Genomic DNA, 23,913 nt, shown 5'->3' with positions numbered 1-23,913 from the left:
TATTCAGTTTCCTCTTGGTCAGACTGTGTTAAAACTCTGTAACTTTTTTGGTGGAAGTGGTGCTTGTCTCCGTGGAAATGCTGTTGCTGAAATGTTCCGGAGTGCGGCATTAAACTTGTATCTCCACGGAGTCGAGCAGGTGTCGCTAGTAGCCCAAGTTACTGGTCAGATCTGCGGATAAATAACACTGCTTTCTGAAAGAACGCACGTTTAACAAGACAATAAAATTCCCTGTGATTGAAAAACTGCAAGTCATACAAGTTTAATGCAATACTGTGGAACATTTTAGGCAAAGCAGTAACCTCTGCATAGGTTCACCCCAAAAAGTGACACTGCACTTTGAAAATAAAGCTCAATAAATAAATAAAGTCTAACTTGAGCAGTAGAGCGAAGCAGACAGAGCAGTGTTTGTTTTTGAGTGGGTATGACTTAACATTAGCTATATTTACCGTAATGTCTGGACTATTGAGTGAACCTGAACATAAACCAATTGAATCAATTCAATAAAAAAAAAAAAAAAAAAGTACATATATAGACCAGGCATGTCTATAAGCCGCAGGTATCCACATCGTAACTTGAAATATTTACACAGAAAGATTTTTTTGTAATTAAACACCGATGCATGTGTTTTCCGACACTGTCTTGCAGCAAAAAGGGCAGTAAACGATAATATTACGACAGGATTATGAGCCTATGTCACTTCTCGCTCCACTGCGCATGTTTCCTGTAGAATGAGCCACTGTCCTGTCTGGGATCATGTCAGTGTCTTGTAGGATTTCAGCAGATTTCAGGCTTTTCCCGGGGTAAGGGTCGGTGTATCGATCAGGTATGAGTGGATGTCCGGCTAGGGGAGTTTGAGACATTTCTTTTTGTCATTTACACACACTCCTGCATTTAACGCATACAGGCCATTAAGATTAACCAGGCTGGTGTCACCTAGTGCCTCCGCTCAATTTCATTTCTCTCCGGCGACTAGGTCAGGAATCTGAATACACTTAGACGGTTTGCAAGAACCCCAGAAGTTGTAGACCGCGCACCGACCAATCAGCGAAGAGCTGTGAAGCTGTGATGTCAAACTCAAGTGGTGTATTGGCCTGAACCAACCCAAGCTCAGATATCAGACTGCATACACTATCCTCCTTTGGACTTCCTTTGTCAAATACAAACTTAGCATTTTTTATTGCACCTTTAATTCACAGAAACGACAATGATCGTTGACAGACATGTTCACTCTCTGTTTTGTTTGCTGTTGTGCCGGCAATTACTCGGACACCACTGGAGCTTTACATATGTCACGACCAAATAGCAGCGATTGTAAAAATAAAAAAAAGTACCTGCCTACTGTCGAGCGAACAAATCCTAATGCTGCGAGGTCAGACTTCATGGAAATTGACTGATGAATCAGGCTACATTAAAGGTTGTATAGAGGATTTTCCAAGGAACGAGAAATCCAGCGACTGTTTGTCCTTTTTCAAATGTTGCGCATGCGTGAAACCACCCCCCCTCCTCCACAGCTCCTACGTAGAAACGCCTCCTCCCGCCTCCTCACTACGCCAGAAACAGGTTTGTTTACAGCCGGTGCGCTGCACATGACTTGTAAACAACTAACTACAGTGTTGGTTAGGCAAGACGGAGAAGTGAGGAGCGGGTGTGCGGACATTTCGTTTGCGGACGAGAAGTGAGGAGCAGGGGAAGAGCGGATCGGGCAGCGGGGACAGGAGCAGGAAAGGGGTGCAGAGAAGGTTGCGCGGAGATTCAGTGCGAATGAACTAGCTACAACACGCAGCAGCAAGCGGACTCTTTCTTTGCCTTGAAAATTACGTTTTCAGACATAGGATATCGCTTTCGTGTCCTGAAAAACGTTTGACTAGCTCTTGGAAATAAAGTACGTTTTCATAATAAGCAGAAGTTTCCTGTCCAGGAGTAATTTGGCGACCAGTGCGTCAGTCTTTAGACCCTGCGTCTGCTTCAGTCGCGCCATCGCTGGAATGAATCTTCAAGAATCACCTTAGTTTGGCTTCGCTGCTTTTCCCCTTGTCTTCTTCTTTCAGCGACCTCAAAAACGGACTTTCTTTTGCGGCGAACTGCTCCTGGATTCTTGTTGCCATCGCAACAAACTTTGTGCGAACTGCGAGGAAGATATAGGTCAAAAAAAGCCGCTAAGAACTGTTGCGTTGGTGGAGTAAACAGCGTCTGTGCGTCTTGCGTCTGTGGACTGCGTGACAGTCGTACGTAAACCACGTACCGGCGGCGCGCAGGCAAGTCAGTTACGCTAGAAACGTAGGGAGATTGATTGACAGCCTGTCAGCTCACAGATAACGAGGCAGTGTCGTTATCTATTGGCAAATGTTTAGCCCCACCACGTCCAGAGTTGATGAATTTTTTTTCTCTTTTTTTTGGTCATCATAATTACAAGGCTACTGCACCTCTATAATGCTATCATTGACAACTTGAAACAAAAAAAACAAAAAAAAAATCCATACAACCTTTAAGACATATCACACTCAGTAATGTAAGTTTAGCATCATAACTTATTTTATCACACAGCAATAAACTGTTTTAGTGCTCGCATCACTAGATAATGTTGCAACTTCATGTTAACCGCACAGACAGCAGCACTTTCTGCACTCTTGCTGCATTGTTGTATAAGCAGCAGGGTTCAAAGTGTGAGGAAAAAAGTAGCGGTTTATAGTCCGGAAATTACGGTACACACCCATATTTCTTCCTATTGACATATACAGAAACACAAAGCAATCCTAACAACAGCTTTTATTGTTTATCGTTTTCAATCAATATTATGTGATGGCTTGAAACAGGGAGTTCCAGCTTTAATGGACCAATCAGGAGCCGGGACTGTTTTAAGTGGATTATATAAATTAGCCCAGAATCTATAGACAGACGCGTATAAACGGATCACGTCGCCGATAGTCAATGGTATTTTAGGTCAGAGGAGTAACATCAGGAAGGAAGCAGTTTTGAAAGGCTGACCTCTTCTGACCTCTTCATAAACAATGTGGATGTGTATTGATTTTAAAGCTAATCAATGTTACAAATAGCTTTTAAAATAAATGAAAATCCAAAATAACAGAACAAAGGAAGCACGAACCGATGGAAAGAGCTATATCTGCAGCTGCAATTTATACGCTGCAGCTCACGTCGTCAACATTTTATGGGCGTGTGATACTAACTGTGGGCACTGCTCTATCTGAGGCTTGTTAAAGGTTGTATAGAGGATTTTTTTAAGGGTAGAGAAATACCGCGACAGTCCTTGTGCGCATTCAGAATTACTGTTGAAGTGACCTGTCTAGAAGTAATTCAGCGACGGATGCGTCAGTTTTTAGACCCTTCGTCTGCTTCGGTCGCGCCATCGCTGGACGAGGTCTCCAAGAATCACCTCAGTTTGGCTTTGCTCCTTTTCCCCTTCTCTTCTTCTTTCAGCGACCTCAAAAACGGACTTTCTTTGCGGCGAACCGGTCGTGGATTCTCGTCCGCCGTCGCGACAAACTTTGTGCGAAATGCGAGGAAGCCACAGTTCGAAAAAGCCTCTAAGAACCGCTGCGTAAACCACGTAATCCCCGCGCTCCGAAGAGTCAGTTATACTAGGGAGTTTGACTGACAACCTAACAGCCAATAGAAAATGAGGGAGCCTCGTTTTCTATTGGCTGATGTTTATCTGGCCTCAACACGTCCACAGTTGATAGATTTTTGTCCTTTTTTTTTTTGGTCATCATAATTACAAAGCTGCTGCATCTCTGTAATGGTATTTTAATCTTTGACTGACAGTTTGAAACAAAAAAAAAATCCTCCATACAACCTTTAAGGCCTGTTCAGAACGCGGTGTCAAGGCGTCCAGTTTGTATGCAAAGTCTATGTGGACGCAACTTTAGAGTGTCCTGTGTTTTTGTGGCGTCCAGGGCATCAGTGACAGAAGTTGATAATGCTGAAGTTTTCATGCTGGACGCGCGTCGACCAATCAGGGACGACTATCCAGTGACATAGCGACATTATTATCTGGAAGAAGGAGAAGAAAGAGAAAGACCCGGGAAGCGGGGCAGGGAGTCACAAGCAGGACTACAGGACCGGACCAGGACCGGACCAGGACCGGACCAGGACTGGACCAGGACTGGACCAGGACTGGACCAGGAAACCAGGACTGAACCAGGACAGGACTGACCAGGACTGACCAGGACTGACCAGGACTGGAACAGGACTGGACCAGGACTGGACAGGACTGACCAGGACTGACCAGGACTGACCAGGACTGACCAGGACTGACCAGGACTGGACAGGACTGACAGGACTGGATCAGGACTAGACCAGGACTGGATCAGGACTGAAGGACTGGACAGGACTGGGACCAGGACTGACCAGACCAGGACTGACCAGGACTCACCAGGACTGGATCAGGACTGGACAGGACTCAGGACTGGACCAGGACTGGACAGGACTGGACCAGGACTGGACCAGGACTGATCAGGACTGGACAGGACTAGACCAGGACTGGAAGGACTGGACAGGACTGGACCAGGACTGGACCAGGACTGAAGGACCAGGACCAGGACTGGACCAGGACTGACAGGACTAGACCAGGACTGGATCAGGACTAGACCAGGACTGGACCAGGACTGGACCAGTGTCATTATCGGAGTATAAATATATACACGCCGCAGCCGCCGAACCGATCGCCTCCGCTGATGATTTTATGTAATAAATACACTAAAGTCTCTCTCAGCCTGGTCTGCCATCGTTCTGGGAAAAGGCTCTTGTTTTCAGGCCAGTGGACGCCTTGGACTCTCATCAAGTATTTTTTTCCTGTTCGTCCACGGCGTCCAAGACTTGCATTGGCGTCCAATGCATTGAAAAATAGAGGCGTCCAGGGCGTTTTTTGAACTTTAGCCTTTAATGTGAGCTTTGTTTGAACACAGTCTTACCATAAAGAGCTGGTTGAGTTGGAAGTACAACACATGAGATGATTTGGGCCGTTAAACAAGTCACAGGCTCCTTTTTTTCTTTATTTTAATGTGTGCGTTGTGTCATCATGGTAACTTCTGAACATGTGTTTCCATCATTCATGTCTTGTTTCACATTATGTCAGCCAGACAGAACAGCCAATTCAAACAGAAGACATGAACAACATTTCATTATAGACATACAGACAGAACAGCCCCACGATGTCACTGCAAAATATCAATATAGGCAATAGACAAATCATAAGTGAAGCAATTCTAAAAAGAGACTTATTTTTTTGAGTCAAATTTGCCAACACTGTAGTTTTGACATCTGCAAACGTGTTCTGAAATGTGTGAGATTCAAAAGACAAACCCGTGTGGCGTCATTGAAATAAAAATTTGAGAGCTTCAAAGAACTGCAGTGCGGATCTCTTTCTTCTTTTGTGTACTCTGGAACATTCCCATGACGGCAATAACGTCTCCATGGAGATAAACAAGCGGCAAACCCTTAGATTTTTTATTTAAGACTTATTTACCTATTCTGAACATCTAATTATTTATCTCTGTGACTGAAAACAACAAAAGTTTTCACCTCTAAACCCTTACTTTTCATCCTTAACCTTCTTGAAGCCAAAATCCATTTAAACGTCCTTCCAACATGGCAACGCACGCACAAAGCCGCCCAGATCACTATCAACGGATTTAATAAAAATATGATAATCTCCTGGCCTTGAGCTCGGGTTTACCTGCCTCCTGGGAACTCTGACTTTGTACCTTATCTGTGCTGTCCTCCATTTCAAAAAAACCACACACACGCTCACCTTAGGCCTATGCAAATCCAAGAGGTGCTGCTACAGACGGCCTTGGTTGGTGTTTCTTTCACACGGGCAGATTTCATTATTAAAAAGTCACGAGACGGTTCAAAGCAGACGAACTAATGGGCCTTTTGATTGACAAAGTTTAGCTGGGTCATGTCCTGCCTTTTAGCTGAAGTTGTTATTATGTAAATCTGCACGTTGAAACCATAAATGCATATAAAATCATCAGAAAGTGGCAGAAAATGAATGTTAATTATGTTGTTTTTGTCTATATATTGGCATTTATGTTTAAAGGTCCAATATTACACATAACTCTTGAGAGTGTTAAAGGCAGTTAAGAATTTTGGACATAGGACCTCATTTCCTAGTGATCCAGAGTGTTGGAGACGTGCGGAGACACTTTTTAAAAATATTCCATCCAGTCCTTGTATTTGCAGAAGTCGCTTATTTCTTATTTTCTTATTTTATTTATTTGTAAAGGGACAGTACATATTAATGAACATTAAAAATGTAAATATGTAAAGATTATAGCCAACCAGCACACTCACTATACGTACAACACACTTACTATACACACAATTAGTTTCAAAGTCAAAAGTTTAAGAATTAAACCAAGAGTTAAACCAACAACCCCTCAAAATAAAAGAAAATATCGCTGGTGTTAGACTAGTGCATGTCAATGGCCATAGTTCTCCTGCCACTAAAAACAGTCTCACCCACTCCACAAAACACCCGAAACAAATCTATTATTACACCAGACTGTCCATGTGAATGTCTGTGTTGATAGAATAATTTTAGAAGCAAAACCAACCTTGTATCTGAAGGATTTATGTCTGAGCAGCAGCAGTGAGTTGTACTTCCTGATAGAAACCTTGACAGCGGCGGACTGATATATGAGAAAATAGTCCCTCAACATGCGACGATTCATGCGATGCAAGGTTAGTTTTATTTCAAACATTATTCTATCAACACAGACATTCACATGGACAGTCTGGTGTAATCCGTGTATCATTCGTTCATTTGTTTTTTAATATAAAACCAAAAATAAGAAAACGAAAAAACAACAGCTTTTCTTCGTTATTTGTCTCCAAAACCAAAATGAAAAAACGGATAATGATTCGTTTTTTCAGTTTTCGATTTTGTGTTTAAATGAAGAATGGAAAAAACGGATAACGGCCGTTTCCCGTTTACGTGACTTCAGTGACTGCGATGCTGAACTTTTGCACCGCATACGGACTGAACCGGGACTGATCCAGGTCCGAGACCAGACCAGGACCAGAGCGGGACCAGAGCGGGACCAGACCGGACTCCGAGCTTTGACTCCGAGCCTCCACGGGGTCCGAGCCTCAGCTTCGAGCTCCGGCCCTGCCGTGGGCTCTGAGCCTCCGCTCTGGTCCCGGTCTGGTCCCGGTCTGGTCCCAGTCTCAGTCCCGCTCTGGTCTCGCTCTGGTCTCGGACCTGGATCAGTCCTAGTTCAGTCCGTACGCGGTGCAAAAGTTCAGCATCGCAGTCACTGAAGTCACGTAAACGGGAAACGGCCGTTATCCGTTTTTTCCATTCTTCATTTAAACACAAAATCGAAAACTGAAAAAACGAATCGTTATCCGTTTTTTCATTTTGGTTTTGGAGACAAATAACGAAGAAAACTGTTGTTTTTTCATTTTCTTATTTTTGGTTTTATATTGAAAAATGAATGAACGAATGATACACGGATTTGGTGTAATAACAGATTTGTTTTGGGTGTTTTGTGGAGTGGGTAAGACTGTTTTTAGTGGCAGGAGAAACTATGACCATTGACATGCACTAGTCTAACACCAGTGACCTCTGCAAACACAAGGACTGGATTGAATATTTTAAAAAGCGTCTCCACACGTCTCCAACACTCTGGATCACGAGGAAATGAGGTCCTATGTCCAAAATTCCAAACTGCCCCTTTAAACTTTGTTGTAACGTTCAAAAACTGTGTATGGAGTTGTGTTTTGTTTCATTCACACATGTTTGAGGAATCCCTTTTTTTTTCTTTTTTAAAAATGTATTTATTTCATTCATAAAGCATAAAAAGACATCAACAGTGTCACAACATCAAACATACAAGAAATGAATGAAAAGGAGCAGAAAGAAGAAAAAATCTTATGTTATCTTGCAAACAGAAATCTTCATTATTATACACAGCAACTTAGTTTTCTTTTTCGTACATACACAGTGCATTCGATTTTATATGTGTTTTGAATGCCGTCATTGTCTTGATTCTTTTATTTCTTTGTCAAGACTGTTCCATAAATTAACTCCTTTCACTGCGCTTCGCTCCATAACCTTGGTTCTGAATCTGTTTTTTTTTTTTTTTTTAAACATGTAGTTTCCTTTTAAATTGTAGTGGTTTGTTCTCATCTCAGTCTTTGAATATTTACAGGTAAGACATTGCACTTTGCTTTATACATGACTTTGAGGATACTTAAAGGTTGTATGGAGGATTTTTTTATTTGTTTCAAATTGTCAGTGAAAGTTTAAAACACCATTACAGAGATGCAGCAGCCTTGTAATTATGATGACCAAAAAAAAAAAAGAATGAAAATCCATCAACTGTGGACGTGTTGAGGCCAGATAAACATCAGCCAATAGAAAACAAGGCTACCTCATTTTCTATTGGCTGTTGGGTTGTTAATCAAACTCCCTACGTTTCTAGCGTCACTGACTCGCCGGTGCGCTGGGATTAAGAGGTTTACGTTCGCCTCTCATGCACTGATGCCGTTTACTCGACCAATACAGCGGTTCTTGGGGTCTTTTTCGAAACTGTAGCTTCTCAGTTTGCACAAAGTTTGTTGTAACGGCGGACAAGAATTCATGACCAATTCATCGCAAACGAAAGTCCGTTTTTGACGTCGCGGAAAGAAGAAGAGAAGGGGAAAAGGAGCAAAGCACAACATTTGAAAAAGGACAAACAGTCGCTGCATTTCTCTTTCCTTGGAAAATCTTCTATACAACCTTTAAGTCAACAATATCCTTTATTATTAGTCTGTCTACATCTCTGAAGCTCAAAATGCTCTGTTCAACCTTGTGATGTCATGTCGTGGTACTTTTCAAGTTAACAGCTCCTTTTACTTTAAGTTGAACTCATCCAAATTGTTCTGGTGAAGGTGTATGGAGTTTAAAAACACAGTGGAGCACTTCCTGTATTACCACATGACATTACAAGGTGTGAGTGTTTTGTTTTTTTTTTGCTTGAGAGAAGAAGAGTTTGTGATGAAGAAACATTATAACAGATCAGAAAATATCATAATATGGACCCTTTAACTTATCATTATGTAAACCTGCAGATTAAAACCAAAAGATCAGGCTAAATAGGGACATAAAATCAACATAGAAATTGGCAGAAAATGTATGCTAATGAAGGTACTTTTTCTGTTTAATTGTCTGTAGATGTGGCATTTGCATTTGGCATTGAACAAGGTTAATTCTGTGTTAATGCGTTTTGCCGGCACTTTGTAAATGATTTGTTATGTCATACAGTCTACTTAAGAAAATTATATAGATGACAGAATAATTAACTTCTACAAGCAAAAAGAAATACATCAGTTTCTGTTTAAAAATATTGCGCCTTTTTCTGATCTATGTTATAATGTTGTTTCCTCATCGCAAACAGACCTGGAGTTGTGTTTTGTTTCATTCACGCATGTTTAACACTTATGGAGTAAGAAAGCTGTCAAAAATATTCGTGCGCGTAAAATAGAAATCCGTGCGTATTTGGCTGTAGTTGCGCATAAAATAAATATTTGTAAACTCTCAAATGAGTCCAGTCGTACATAAAATATATTGTGTGTATTTTATCCATCAGAATACGAATTGAAAAATTACGACGTCATGAATTACAATCACGAAATGAAAATTTACGATTACGCTTTCATCAGTACGAATACGAATTCACAGACGGAACTTTACTGTCAAAAATACGTCATCACTTCACAGACATTATCCATCGAGCAGAAGAAACATCGATCAAGATCAAGACTGTGCAGCTCAAGTTTGTAGCAGAGGGTAAACACAGAGTGGCTGTAGCCGTGAATGTTTTAATCTAAACATACAGAGATCGCCGATATTTGTTAATTAGTCCTGGGATAACGTTACGTCGGATGTTCGCCAACTGGCTCCACTATGTTTTCTAACATATAGGTGCAATTTCCCGTTCATAGGAGGTGTTTCTACACAATATTATACAGCAGCGTTCGGTTCCCGAATTCAAGACGTTTTTACAATAGATTTTAATTAACCCACTTGTTGGTCGCTGTTGTAGCTTCTTGTGCTATTACTCTGTTTTTACTCTGCTACAAACTTGAGCTGCGCAGTCTTGATCTTGATCGATGTTTCTTCTGCTCGATGGATAATGTCTGTGAAGTGATGACGTATTTTTGACAGTAAAGTTCCGTCTGTGAATTCGTATTCGTACTGATGAAAGCGTAATCGTAAATTTTCATTTCGTGATTGTAATTCATGACGTCGTAATTTTTCAATTCGTATTCTGATGGATAAAATACACACAATATATTTTATGTACGACTGGACTCATTTGAGAGTTTACAAATATTTATTTTATGCGCAACTACAGCCAAATATGCACGGATTTCCCAAATACGCAGGGATTTCTATTTTACGCGCACGAATATTTTTGACAGCTTTCTTACTCCATAAACACTCTTCTCTCAACCTGAAAACACTCTGTTCCACCTTGTGATGTCATGTGGTAATACATGAAGGGCTCCACTGTGTTTTTAAACTCCATATACCTTCAATAAAATCAGATAATTGCCCTGGAGGTTTACTGAACAAAAGGTAAAAGCTGTTAACTTGAAAAATGCCACTACATGACATCACAAAGTGGAGCAGAGCATTTGGAGCTTTGGAGATGTAGACAGACTAATAATAAAGGGTTACTCAGACATGTGTGAATGAAACAAAACATAAATCAAGGTATGTTTTGACGAGGTAACAACATTATAACATGACTAAAAGCCCACAAGAATAAATTTTGAGTAACATAGGACCTTTCATGGCTCCGTTCAGACTGCAGAGCTTAATGCTTTTGGATTTTTTTGTTAAATCCGATTTTATTTTTGAGGTTGTTCACATTTCTAATTAAATGCGACTTGTATGTGATCTCTAGTGTGAACTTTAAACAGCCCAAAAGTGTCTCACGTGCATTGGAGGACATGATGGTGTCACACGCAGCGAGAGTGTGCTCAATGTTTACAGAAGTCGCCTAAACGCTGGGCTTGTCTCTCAAAATACTTCGTCAAATGGACAGGTTACACGTCCACGGCCGCTTCGTTTGTTCGAGTCTTTTGCCTCCTTGTATTTGGCTCGCAGACTCTTTATTTTTCGTCGACATTGGAGCCTGGACCACCCTTTTTTTTTGGTAATCATTTCAGAAACAGCTCAGTTCATCCAGTTTTGCCTGAATACAGCGATCCCCCCAAATATGAATAAACTCTCTAACCTCGCTTTCCCTCCATTGACGAGACTCCGAGCCTGACGTGTAGGCGGGATGAATGCGACCTGACCGTTCAGACTGAAGTCGCATGTCAAAAGATCGGATATGTATCGGTTTTAAGAGCACATATCCAAGTGTCGTGGGTCGAATTTGAAAAAAATCTCATCTTTGACTCGGACTGTCATTAAAAGATCAGATACAGATCACATAGGGGTGAAAAAAAATCGGGTTTGGGTCACTTCCGGCTGCGGTCTGTACGTAGCCCATGATCTGCGAACGGTTGCAATAGTACACCTTTAACCCTTATATTGTGTTAGGGTCAAAATTGACCCGTTTTCAAGTTTAGGTATGTAAAAACTGCCATTTGCTTTTTTGTACCGGAATGAGGCTTCATCTAATCCTCAGACACAACTATTTTAACGCAACAAAATCAATTTTCACCATCTGTGGTGTTACGGGTCAAAAATGACCCGGCAGAGAATAGTGGCTGTTTTATGCATCACTTACAAGCTGTAGGCTGCTCTGTGGATCAAATATGGCTCAGTGTGTCCCACAACACACACACACACACACACACACACACACACCACACACACACACACACACACACAAAGGTCGTCTTCACCCACGTGAACTCTTCTCTTTCTTGCAGCACATTGATACATTTTGAATCTAAAATAAACATTGTCATATATAAACAGGGTTTTACTGAGATATTATCAGCTGTATTCTGTTGCAGCATCAGTCAACATGAGCAGGTTCACTGTTTATGAGGCGCTGGATCAGATTTTTGGTCATGACAGTGATTCTGAAGACAGAGAGGAAAGTGAAGCTGAGGAAGATGTATCTGAGGATGAGGATGAGGACACAGACTGAATAAAAGAAGTGGACTAAGTGAGTGTGACGTCACCCACAGCGTTTGGCGCCGCTCAAATGAAGCTCACGGTTACAGGAGCGAATCTAGAGCCAGGTTATATGTTATGAATAGGATTTTTTGGACGGACAAAACAGCCAAAAATAAAAATAAAAAATCAGGATCATGTGTCGCAGGTTAATACGTATATTTTAAGACCAAAATGACGAGGTTCACAGCAGCAGGTACAGAGAGAAGGACGACAAGATCCTAACATAAGTCAATTGGAGCCAGAGTCAGAAGGAGCCGGAAGAGCCTCCTGGAGAACTTTCTATTTGGAACGCGGTGGCTACAGCGTTAGTTATGTCCATTCATATATACGTCTGTGGATGAGGATGAGGTTCAGTATGACCCTGAACAAGAGCACACATGTGGTGAGGAGAACCCAGATGTCACAAAGACTGAAAGAGACGTCTTCAAGTCAAGAAAAAGTGACAGTTCATGGTCACCAAGCCTCTTGACACCCAATATAATCATACTTATATAAATTAGATTTATATTATATATGTATTATATATAAAAATTATTATGATTATAGTATAATTATATAATATAATTACAAATTTTATCACTATAGGAAATATAATTAGTGAATTTAAACAGTTTTTGTAATCAAAAACGAGTGGTATATTTTAAGATAAAAGGTCTGTGCAGCCAAAAAAAAATAAAAAAAATAAAAACGTTTCCATGGACATGAACACATACTAAGTTAGTTATGAGGGGAAAAACAATATTGGATGATATCTAGTGTTTTTAAGTATTTTCAGGTTAAATCACGGGTCAAATTTGACCCGGTAACACTAAAGACGCGTGTAGCTTTCTAACACAATACAAGGGTTAAACTTTGCGTCACTCCCAATTATGATAAAGCAAATTACACAACTACATCATACAGCTACTTAAACCGAGCCATGTAATTATTTGTTTGTTTATTTATTGCGTTATGTGAAGTGAATTCCCTAATTGGCGTTCGTGTTGTTCTAATTGGATGATTTCTAGCGACCGCTCATGTCAGAAGTCCTTGGTGACGTTTGACAGCTGTATTGTTGCATTGTTGATTGCCTAAGCAGCTCATTTTAATAGATAAATGAATTGTGTACACTGTGGTAATGTGGCTGAGGGATGCTGGAAGGAAGCCATTAAGAAGCCAGAGGAGCCGCCATATGTTACCCTGGGTTTTGTATTGTCTGTGTCTGCTTGTTAATATTCTTCAGAGGTGGAAGAAGTCGCCCAAATATATTCCAGAGCGTTGTTTTACTCTACAAGTACACAAGTAAGTCAAGTGGGACAAAGTTTATTGATCCACAAGGGAAATCGCTTGGAGACAGTAGCTTGCACTTTACAATATAATAATAAAAATACATAGACTTTGAATATAAATGGAAATAGTCAACCTGCTAACTGACACGCTGCACATAGGAAGTGAGCATGGGGGCGCTTCCGGCTCCGTCGACTCCAGCTGCGGTTGACTTTGTATTGAAAAGACGTCACACCTTTCTCTATGACTGCTGCAGTGAGCATTTTTTGTCGTTTTAGTTTTCAAATGTTGGTATTGTGGGCTTCTACCCTGTGTTTTTAAAGTTTCATTCATATGTTAATACGCCCTGTAATTTGCCCCGTTACATGCTGTGTATGTTTTTGGACTTTGGAGGGTCAATGGTGAATGTATATGGGACAGATAAGGAGTGTATCTCCAACCTTTAGCATCTGCCAGTCTGTTATGGGACACGTGTTGGGACAAAGTGCTGTGTATGTTTCCATGAAGATGTTAACTCAACAGTTATGCTGGTATAAAAGGCATCCAGTGTTTCTGTGCATCAGTGGGGGAAACGCCGACCGCGTTGTCGAGGGACGACCGACGCACAGAGAGACGCCGCGTAGGCAAAATCATGCTGAATCAACTTGAATCTTGAGACCTGAATCTGCCTGACTCAAATAAAGAGACCTTTTCTAACTCTCCAAGTCTCTTTCTTAAGATCCTCCGTTCAGGCTGCCTCCAGGAGAAGCAGTATTAACTAGAGGTCTGCATGGGACAGAATTTTCGGTCCCACTCCCGGCCGCGCCCACGTAGAATTGTAATTTTCATTCTCTCTCCCGCCCGTATATGCAATTTTTTGTCCCGCAAATCCAGCAAGATGGGGATGTTCAATTTCTTAAGCTTTATCGGTCAGAAAATGTGCGCACTTACACTCAAATTTAGTTTTTCGAGAGTGCAGTTTATCATCCCGCCCGCTCCCGCAATGAGCTTTCAAAATGTGTCCCGTGTCGCACTGTTTTATGTCAGGTCCCATGTGCTAGGCTCTGACCCGCTCTACGTGATCCTGGTGTTCCATGATGATATTTTGTCCCTAAATAAATTCTTAATCTGGAACTCTGCTCCCTATAACTCCTAGCCTCATGAGCTTCGTTTGACTGGAGCCGAACGCCACGCATTCTACGAGTTATGAGTGATAAAATGCATTATAATTAGATGCAGGCAACACACAGTCATCAGATTTTTATAATGTTGGTCTGTGCAATCCCTCAGTTCTCCATTTTCTGCAGTTTTCAAGCAAAACTACTCATCTTGGAAAACTTACCATGACTGTTATTAAATTGCTGAAATAAATTGTAAAAAAGTGTGAAAATGTTACTCAAGTGTTCAGTATAAATGAGAACACCCCCTTTGAAAAGTAACATTTTATACAATGTCAATGAACACAAAAAATATTAGTACAGTTTAATAAACCATCTGTTGAACTTAGGACAAAAAATTAAGGTTAATTATATAACTTACATAATTATCAGTTTTAGTCAAATTTGGGTGGTGCAAAAATGAGTACATCCCACAACAAAAACTGCTTCATCTAGTACTTTGTATGGCCTCAATTCAACTCTTCTATACAGAATGAACAAGTTGGCATCATTTGACGACATCAGTCTTTTTCTGTTCTTCTCTTTAAGAGACCGGATGTTGGGTGACGAGTGATGCTCAACTTATCTCTTCAGAATTCCCCAAAGATGTTCAATTGGTTTTAGATCAGGTGAAATACTTGATCATGGAATCACTTTCACCCTGTTACTCTTCAGAAAGCCAACAGTGGCCTCAGATGTATATCCAGGTTGGCGCCACCTAGTGCCTCCACTCAATTTCATTTCTCTCCAGCAACTAGGTCAGGAATCAGAATACACTAGACCAGGGGTGTCAAACTCATTTTGGTCCGGGGGCCGTATCCAACCTACTTTGATCCCAAAGGGGCCGGATCAGAAAACTCATGGCATATAAACCCCAAAAATAAGTTCAAATATTTAAATATTTGTGCGGAGAAACACAAATCTATTACACAAATCTTTTTTAATTGATGAACTCTTTCTTATTATAATATTATAATATTATGAACAACCTGAAACTTTAAGAAAAATTCAATTTCAACACAATGTTTTAACATGAACTTGTATGCAATTAGGAATAAGTCAATTTTTCTTGTAAAATCCTGCACTCGGCTTTCTGATGAGGGTGTCACGGTCAACAGTCAAAACGATCGTCCTTTAAGAGTGTTTGGAAACAGACAAGTCTTGTGGGAGGGGCCACGTACAGAGACGCTGGAGACGCTGCTGTGATAAACACCACAGAAAATTAACAAGATTTTAATAGAAAATTGAATTTAAATATTTTAGTAGAAAATCAGCCGAGGGCCAGATTAAAGGTCTTGGAGGGCCGGATCTGGCCCCCGGGCCTTATGTTTGACACCTGTGCACTAGACAGTTTGCAAGAACCCCGGAAGTGAGAGTTCGGGCACCAGCCAATCAGCGAACAGTCATACATTCTGTGTTGCCAACGATTCCCAAGATCAAGGATTTAAAACCGGAACAAAGAGTTTGGAGAATTTGATCAAGAGGAAACACGTTATCGCTCTTCTTCCTACGGGATTTGGCGCATTACATACGTCACAACCAAATAGCAGCGATTGGTTAAATTTTAAAAAAGTACCAGCCTACCGTCGAGCGAGGTCAGACGAAGTGAAACTGGCTGATGAATCAGGCTATGAAATGTATTAGGGTCATTATGATGATGTACGATGCACGACGACCACTGGCACGAAGTGATGGAAGCATTTTCGTTTTCAGTACAGAGCAATACATTTCTGAATTGATCATTTATGCTGAGCACTGTACTTGGAGGGAGGGGGCGGTGGGTTGAGCACTCAGGCTTTTACGTTGTGTTTGCTGATTAATATTCTGCGTATCTTTTCTGTGGGTTTGTGTGACTTTTGCGTCCATATTATTTGTTTGTTTGTCCTGCGGATTGTGTTTAGTATTCATAGTATTTGTTTGGGCTTCGTGTGGCTGTTTCATTGTGTTTTGTATTCATATTATCTCCGTACCTGTCTCTTGTAGATTGCCGTGAGATCCTGTTGCCGCTGATGACGGAGCAGCTCAAGTTCCACCTGGAGAAACGAGACGAGATGAAGAGAGAGGAGCTGAACGCCTGCTGCCAGCTGCTCAGCGACATCCTCCAAGTGCTCTACAGGAAGGACGTGGTAAGAGATTGCGCTGTTATCTCTCCGTAGTTTCGGGAATTGTTTTGTATATTTTTTGCCTTGTCAAGCTCAAGTTGCTTCTTTCTTTTAGAAGTGCTACTTGGGAAAAGTTTTGAACTGGTTTAAAGAGCTCATATTACGCTGTTTTCTGATTTGTTATAATGTCGTTTCCTCGTCACAAACGGACCTGGACTAGTGTTTTGTTTCATTCACATATGTTTAACACACAAACGTCACATATTTAGGCTGGGTTCTTCTCTCAAAACACCCCGTTCCACCTTGTGACGTCACGTAGCGATACAGGAACTGCTCTAATGTGTTTTTAAACTTTTCTAAACACCTTCACCAAAAACGTCTGACTGATTTCAGGCCTGGAATTAACAAACTCTACTGAACAAAAGTCTTTTCTGTAAACTTAAATTGAGGCAGATAATACAGACAAAGAAATCAATGCAAGAAATTGAAGAAGCGGTTAAAAATAAACTCCTAATTCTTCTGTAATTTTGAGTGTTTTGATAGATTTAATGTTAAAAATAGTGTTTAGTGTTAGAAGATAATTCTTAATGTCAAGGATATTTATTTTAAAAAGGGGTCTGGAGTTGGAGAATTTGGATTTATGTGTATGAAATTTAACCAATGGATTTCACAGGTTTACTAAATATTTTGTTTTTTGTCTTTTAATTATTATTTTTTATTAATGGGCTTGTACAGGTTTTTTACGTTGGGGAGACAATTTTGTCAAGATAAAATAAAACATTTTTCTACAAACACAGATTCATTCATTCATTCTACGTTACTTGACATCGAGACAAGTCATATAATTCCATTTTGTTTTTTTAATATAACAATGCGAGAGTCAACAAATACACAAAAGAACAAAAACAAAAGAGTGAGTGGAAACAAATTTTTAAAACCTTGTCTCCTCTCTTTACTTCCTTTCTGTGAGACAACTGATTCACACAAAGACAGAGCTCAAAACCACTTTGTATTGGATCCACTTTTGCCAAAACACATTAAAAAAACATCCTGTTGAAGTCTCAATGACATTGTAGTATCAAAAATATTTGATCAACAGTATTGTACAACTCCTCCTTTACTGGTACATCAGTTTGAAGCCATTTTCTTGTCAGTGTTTTCTTTGCTGATAATGAAATATTCAGTTTTATATTGTTTGTGATGGAAAAGTTAAAGGAGCTAAAGGGTTAACATGAAAACTACAGCTCATGACATCACAAGGTGGAACTAATAATAAAGAATTACCGTATTTTTCGCACTATAAGTCTCACTTTTTTTCATGGTTTGGGTGTTTCCTGCGAGTTACACTCCAGCGCGACTTATTTATTAAAATTTTCAGACTGACAGCTGCGAAAGGGCGCTCAAGGCTTGTGTGTCAGTTTTCTGAGCATGTCTCCTGCAGAAAAAGCCTCTGTCCTGCTGCAAGTAGTGAAATACGCAGCAGAAAACAGTAATCGAGCAGCAGAAAGAAAGTTTGGAGTGAGTGAGAAACTTGTGAGGGACTGGCAAAAATTAGGAATGGAGAACACAGCTTCACGGTAACTGGGAAGGTGCAACATGAAACTTTCCTGGAAGTCATTGGATCAAAAAGCCTGAACTTCAGTGACAACCAGTGTTGCACAGAGTTGCTCAGAAGTGACACTGAGGATGAATAAATCAAAGGATTCAGTGGATTTAGTGATTTGGAAAGAGATCGAGAGTTTGGTAAACTTATGTTCTGTTGTTTATGCAATAGTTACCTGAATAATTGTTACTATTACGTTAACATATTAACACCTATTCAGCCTGTTGTTCTTTATTCTGTTGTTATTACTAGAACTTGACTTTCAAGATAAAATGTCGGTTCCTGGTCCCTGATTTTATAAAATAATTTCCCCCAAAAAGTGCGACTTATACATGTTTTTTTCTTCTTCATTGCACAATTTTTGTCTTTTGCGACTTATACTCCAGAGTGACTTATAGTCCGAAAAATATGGTACTCAAACATGTGTGAATGAAACAAAACACAACTCCAGGTATGTTTTTGATGAGGAAACAACATTATAACTTAAAGCATGAAAGTCAAGGTCAAATTACTTCATTTAGTATTAGTAGTTTATTCAGTCATTTGCAGCATGATACACACAACAACCCCGTTTGAATCAAAGGGATTACGCCAAAGTAAACAATTCTTACTAGTTTAAAGCCGAACCTGATTGAACAATGAGAAGGTTGGTTGGAAAATGTGCAAATTGGTTTTAACTTTTGACAAAACACAATCCATCCCTTCTGTGCATCTCACAAGGGAAGAATAAAAAAGAAAAATATTTGTCACCCATCTTTCCTATAAATGAAAACAGCAAATTGTCAAGTCTGTTTCCCTCCGTCAGCGTGCACCAAATGAAAAATGTGATTGGGAGTGCTTTTGGTATCGTGAAATGTTCTGTGTAACAAAGACGTTTTATCAAAAGTCTTTAATGGATATGATAGCGACATGACCATAACAATCTGTCCCAGACACCAGATTTGGCAGAAGGAATGAAAGTAAAATGCAGTTTATTGTTCTGTCGGGGTAATTTGTCCTCTGCGTTTGACCCATCCATCTCCAGATCTCGAGTTATCTTTGGTCAGGACTACTTTAGCTGGAGGACTTTGACTTATTGTGCATGTTTTGAGTTATTGGGGAAATTTGAGTGTCCTGGAGAAAACCACCTAGACACAAGGAGACCATGCAAACTCAGCACATAAATGAACGAATCGTGATATCGTATCGTCAAAAGTCTCAGAATAATATCGTGGACTGTTACAATATATTGAATTACAAGTCACTTTACTTAAATTCATTGTTATGGTGCAGCAATAGCTAAAAAAACAGAGGGAACTACATAGACCATGATCCTTTGCTGTTGTCAGTGCAGACTTAACATTAATAACATTTTAAAATCTTAATTCTTCATATTACAACAGTATCATTATAACAGAATCAATGTTTTTTTGTAAAGAAGTAAGTAGCATATTCACAGTTTTGTTGGCCTCCACAAATATCGCAATAAATATCGTATTGTATCGTGAAATGCGTATCGTGAAAATATCGTATCGTGAGATTTGGGTATCGTTACATCCCTGTTGGTTACTCATTGTACTGCATTCTGTGGTTCATATGGTCAGACTCAGTACCCAATGTTCCTCTATTTCAGGGGTGTCAAACATACGGCCTGGGGGCCAGATCCGGCCCTCCAAGACCTTTAATCTGGCCCTCGGCTGATTTTCTACTAAAATAATTAATTATATTTTCTATTAAAATATTGTTAATTTTCTGTACTTAACATAGCAGCGTCTCCAGCGTCTCTGTACGTGGCCCCTCCCACCAGAGCAGCACAAATGAAGACTTGTCTCTTCCCAGACGCTCTTAAAGGACGATCGTTTTGACTGTTGACCGTGACACCCTCATCAGAAAAATGTCAAAAATGAGAAAAGTGGAGCCGAGTGCAGGATTTTCCAACAAAAATGGACTTATTCCTGTTTGCATACAAGTTAATGTTAGAACATTGTGTTGAAATTGTATTTTTCTTAAAGTTTCAGGTTGTTCATAATATTATAATATTTTGTAAAAGAGTTCATTAATAAAAAATAATAATCTGCAATAGATTTGTGTTTCTCTGCACAAATATTTGAACTTATTGCTATTTCTGGGATATATATGACATGAGTTTTCTGATCCGGCCCCTTTGGGATCAAAGTAGGTTGGATACGGCCTCCGGACTAAAATGAGTTTGACACACCTGCTCTATTTAAACAGTGACTGCGGTTACATGTCCACACCAAAATCTGATTATATTGTGATTTCTGGACCGTTAAGATGATTTGTGTTTTCTGCTGCTCCTCTGCAATGAAACAAGTTGCCGTTAGAGATTAGACGGGTGAAATCTGTTTTTGTTTTTAAATCACTCCTAAAAACACACCTTTTTTCACTGGCTTTTTAACAAGTGAGTTGTACATTTTTTGTTGTTGAGTATTTTATTATTTTTTTTTTAAATATTTTTTAGTAGTGGTTTTGTGTTTGTATTGTGTTTTGTGTTGTACTGTGATTGTCCTTGTCTATGTTGTGTTTGTGTACAGCAGTTTGTCCAGCTGTAAAGTTTTTTAAGTGCGTTATAAATCAAGTTGGTATTTAAATGACATGAAAATCATAAAATTAGAAGAGTGAGTAAGCGGAGAGACCATGATCAGGAACAAACTCGATAATTTTGCAGTTTACATGTCACTTTATTCATCTTTATTCATCAGTTCGTAGAGCAGATCCGAAGTTTGGTTGTTCGATTCCCGCTCTCACGCGTAAAACATCGTTGGTTGAGCGTTTAGACCCACTGACCCACAGATTGGCGGTGCGATTTTAGCTCCCACGGATGAGTGCTGTCGTCGTGTCCTTGGGCAAGACACTTAACCCACCTCACCCCCAGTGTCTGCGCACACTGATATATGAATGTGAGTGTGAATGGTCGATTGGTTCCGTGTTGTAAAGCGCTTTGAGAGCCTTGAAGGTGGGAAAGCGCTGCGTAAAATGTGACCATGACCATTTACCGATGCCACTGGGGCGACCTGTCAGGAGCAGGTGACCTATTTCTTGAGCTAGTCTTGGTAAGGACTACTTTAGCTGGAGGATTTGATGGATTGCGCGTGTCAGGCTTAGTACCCCATGTTTCTCTGTATCAGTATCTGTGGTTACATACACACAAAAAACCTGATTATAATTTGATTTCTGGACTTTTAATATTATTTAAATGACATGCAAACCACAAAATTTGATGTGAGTGATGTGAGAGGGACCACGATCACAAAGAAATGAGGTAACTTTGTTGTTTACATGTCATTTTCTTCATCTTATAATCTGACAATAAGTAGATTTTGATTGGGCGTCTAACCACAGTGATTGTTAACTGTTTAATCGAAGTAAATAAAGCAGTGTAATGTTATAACGTGGTTCAGTTGCAACCAAATGAAGCTCATCGGTGCTTGCAGTTATAGTGACTTCTGATCTGCAACTAGTGACCATATTTGGACATTTGGAGTGAAACTGCTGAAGGTACACGCCATAGAACTATAATAAAATCTTGAAGATGAGTTCAAGATGGCACCGTATTGTTTTAATAGGTGGGTTTCACGTGACGTCACAGGGCTACGTTTGTCAGCACGCAAAATCAGACGGAGGGCAGGAAGTGAACTGACTGGAGGAAAATGCCGATGTGTTGTGTAGTTTACGGCTGTGCCAATCGTTCTAACCGAGAAAAGGAAACCGAATATAGTCGTCCACAAAGGTCAGAAATGGGAAAAGCTGACAGAACAATGTCGTAAAAAGTGCATTACAAACCTGTTTGCGGTCGGGAGGAGCAGAATCCGCAAATGCTCGTGTCTGCAGTGATCACTTCGACAAAAGTATGTTACAAAGCTAAATTGTTTTTTGTGGTTTACCTAAACATAAACGAATCATTAACGACTAACGGCTAACGATGTTTGTTGACATTAAATAGTTCAGATAGAGGTTACAGCTGATACACTGCAGTTTTTCCCATAACAGTTTATACACATAAAATAAGAGAAACACTCACCCCGGCGAAGACCAAACGATAATCATCATTTAGGCGTTTTGCACCAAGGTTGAGGACACATCCACTGACAAAAAAAAGTTCTATGCCTCCAAACTTTTGTACGTCTTCATCTGTTGTCTGGTGTAGAACGATGTCTGAAGGGCTAAATAGTTTGTGATCTCCTCTGCCTCGATTGTCGGCAAATCTTTTACTTCGGTTGAAAATTCTCTCATTTTCATCAGATCGGGGTCACGCCCAGTATATATGTCGACTAACTGCTCGTACTTTTGTCCTCGCTACTGGCTCTAAATCCTTACAATAAGAACTCTTCTCCATATCTGTGTTCTCCAGAGCCGTGTTTGTCGTGTTTGTCTTCACTTCCTGCCCTCCACCTGAAATTCACGCATCATCGTGATCACGTGACTGAAACCCTCCTATTGGTGCATGGGCCCAAAAAACTGTTTCTCTTCTGCATTTACTTCCTCAGTACGGGCGAGCTCCTCCGGTGTGATGTCTGTAATGTGCACGTCGTGGAGCGTTTGGACCAATCAGAACGAGACTAGGCGAAGTTTTACGAAGCAAACTTTTAGGCGCTTTGAGGATTTAAAAATTTTAAAACGTTAATGTTGTGAAAATAGAAAAGAATCCCTACAAAATCCGACCTTTGTGAAAGTTGTCGTTGCCCTGTCAGCCGAACGCGGGCAGTTTGAATTCCCAATAAATGCATCGTGCTTCTATAGGCAAGTTTCATTGTTGACAAAAGCGCGCGTTGCATGCTGGGAATTATTTTGGTCGGCGGCAAGAAACACTAATTCAACATGACGGACGGAGCGAGAAAGCACGTCAAGGGTATTGATCCCGGTTATTTATCCACTCTAACGGCAGAGGACCGAAGACGATTTGACCAGAAATTGGTCATAAGCATCGATGGAGCCAAATCACCCTTTTCAACCCCGACAAAAAGGTGGACCAAACCAAATTTTCTGGTCAGAATCGCCAACTACCTGGACAAATATTCACTTTGGCGATATCCACAATGACTTGGTGGAAACTCCTGGGCCATTCACAGCAGAAAAGATGAAAACCTCCAAGAGTCTCGATGTGTTGTTGAACTTGTTGGAGTCCACGGTTTGTTAGGATCTTCTACGTTTGCTCTGCGAATGTTTGAAAGCCATTTAATTCACCGTTAGCGGTTCTTTTCACTCAGAAAAGAAAAAGACATTTTTCTTCTTCCGTGCTTCTATTTGTGCATCCGATAATGCAGCAGGAATTTACCATTATCGGGGATAAATACGCCAGGTTACGCACTGTGTTTCCTGTTTCTTGCCTCCGACCAAAATATTTCCCAGCATGCAACGCGGGCTTTTAATAACAATGACGTCAGCTGAAACTCGCCTATAGGGAGCTGCAGTCCCTGGAACGGCCACTAGTCGGTCTCACGCCTGGACATAGAGGGAACGCCTTATCCAGTTTTTATTATTGATCCATGGCGCACAAGCCCCCTCAATCAACTGTCAATCAACCTGTTGCTGTTGGGAGTGATCTCCGGGAAAGCAGGCACCGGTTTCATCTGTTATTAATGTTCATATGTCAATTTAGGGACAAAATAGTGAAATAAAAACCCAAGGCTCACGTAGAGTGGGTCAATACGA

General features: G+C 40.4%; 1 protein-coding gene across 1 annotated transcript in view; it reads left to right on the top strand.

The window, feature by feature from the left end:
• Window positions 1-23,913, top strand: part of dock1 (dedicator of cytokinesis 1) — a 708,121-nt gene that overhangs the window by 251,853 nt on the left and 432,355 nt on the right. Inside the window, exon 26 of the mRNA XM_055150424.1 lies at window positions 16,540-16,682. Coding sequence (XP_055006399.1) covers window positions 16,540-16,682 — 143 coding nt within the window. The remainder of the gene's footprint in view (window positions 1-16,539; window positions 16,683-23,913) is intronic.

The sequence above is a fragment of the Boleophthalmus pectinirostris genome, unplaced genomic scaffold (genome assembly GCF_026225935.1).
Source record: "Boleophthalmus pectinirostris isolate CB_2022bp ecotype Guang Dong unplaced genomic scaffold, ASM2622593v1 HiC_scaffold_14, whole genome shotgun sequence".
In the NCBI taxonomy this organism is placed as follows: Eukaryota; Metazoa; Chordata; class Actinopteri; order Gobiiformes; family Gobiidae; genus Boleophthalmus; species Boleophthalmus pectinirostris.
The sequence above is the reverse complement of the archived record's forward strand: the minus strand, read 5'-3'. Positions and strand labels throughout refer to the sequence as shown.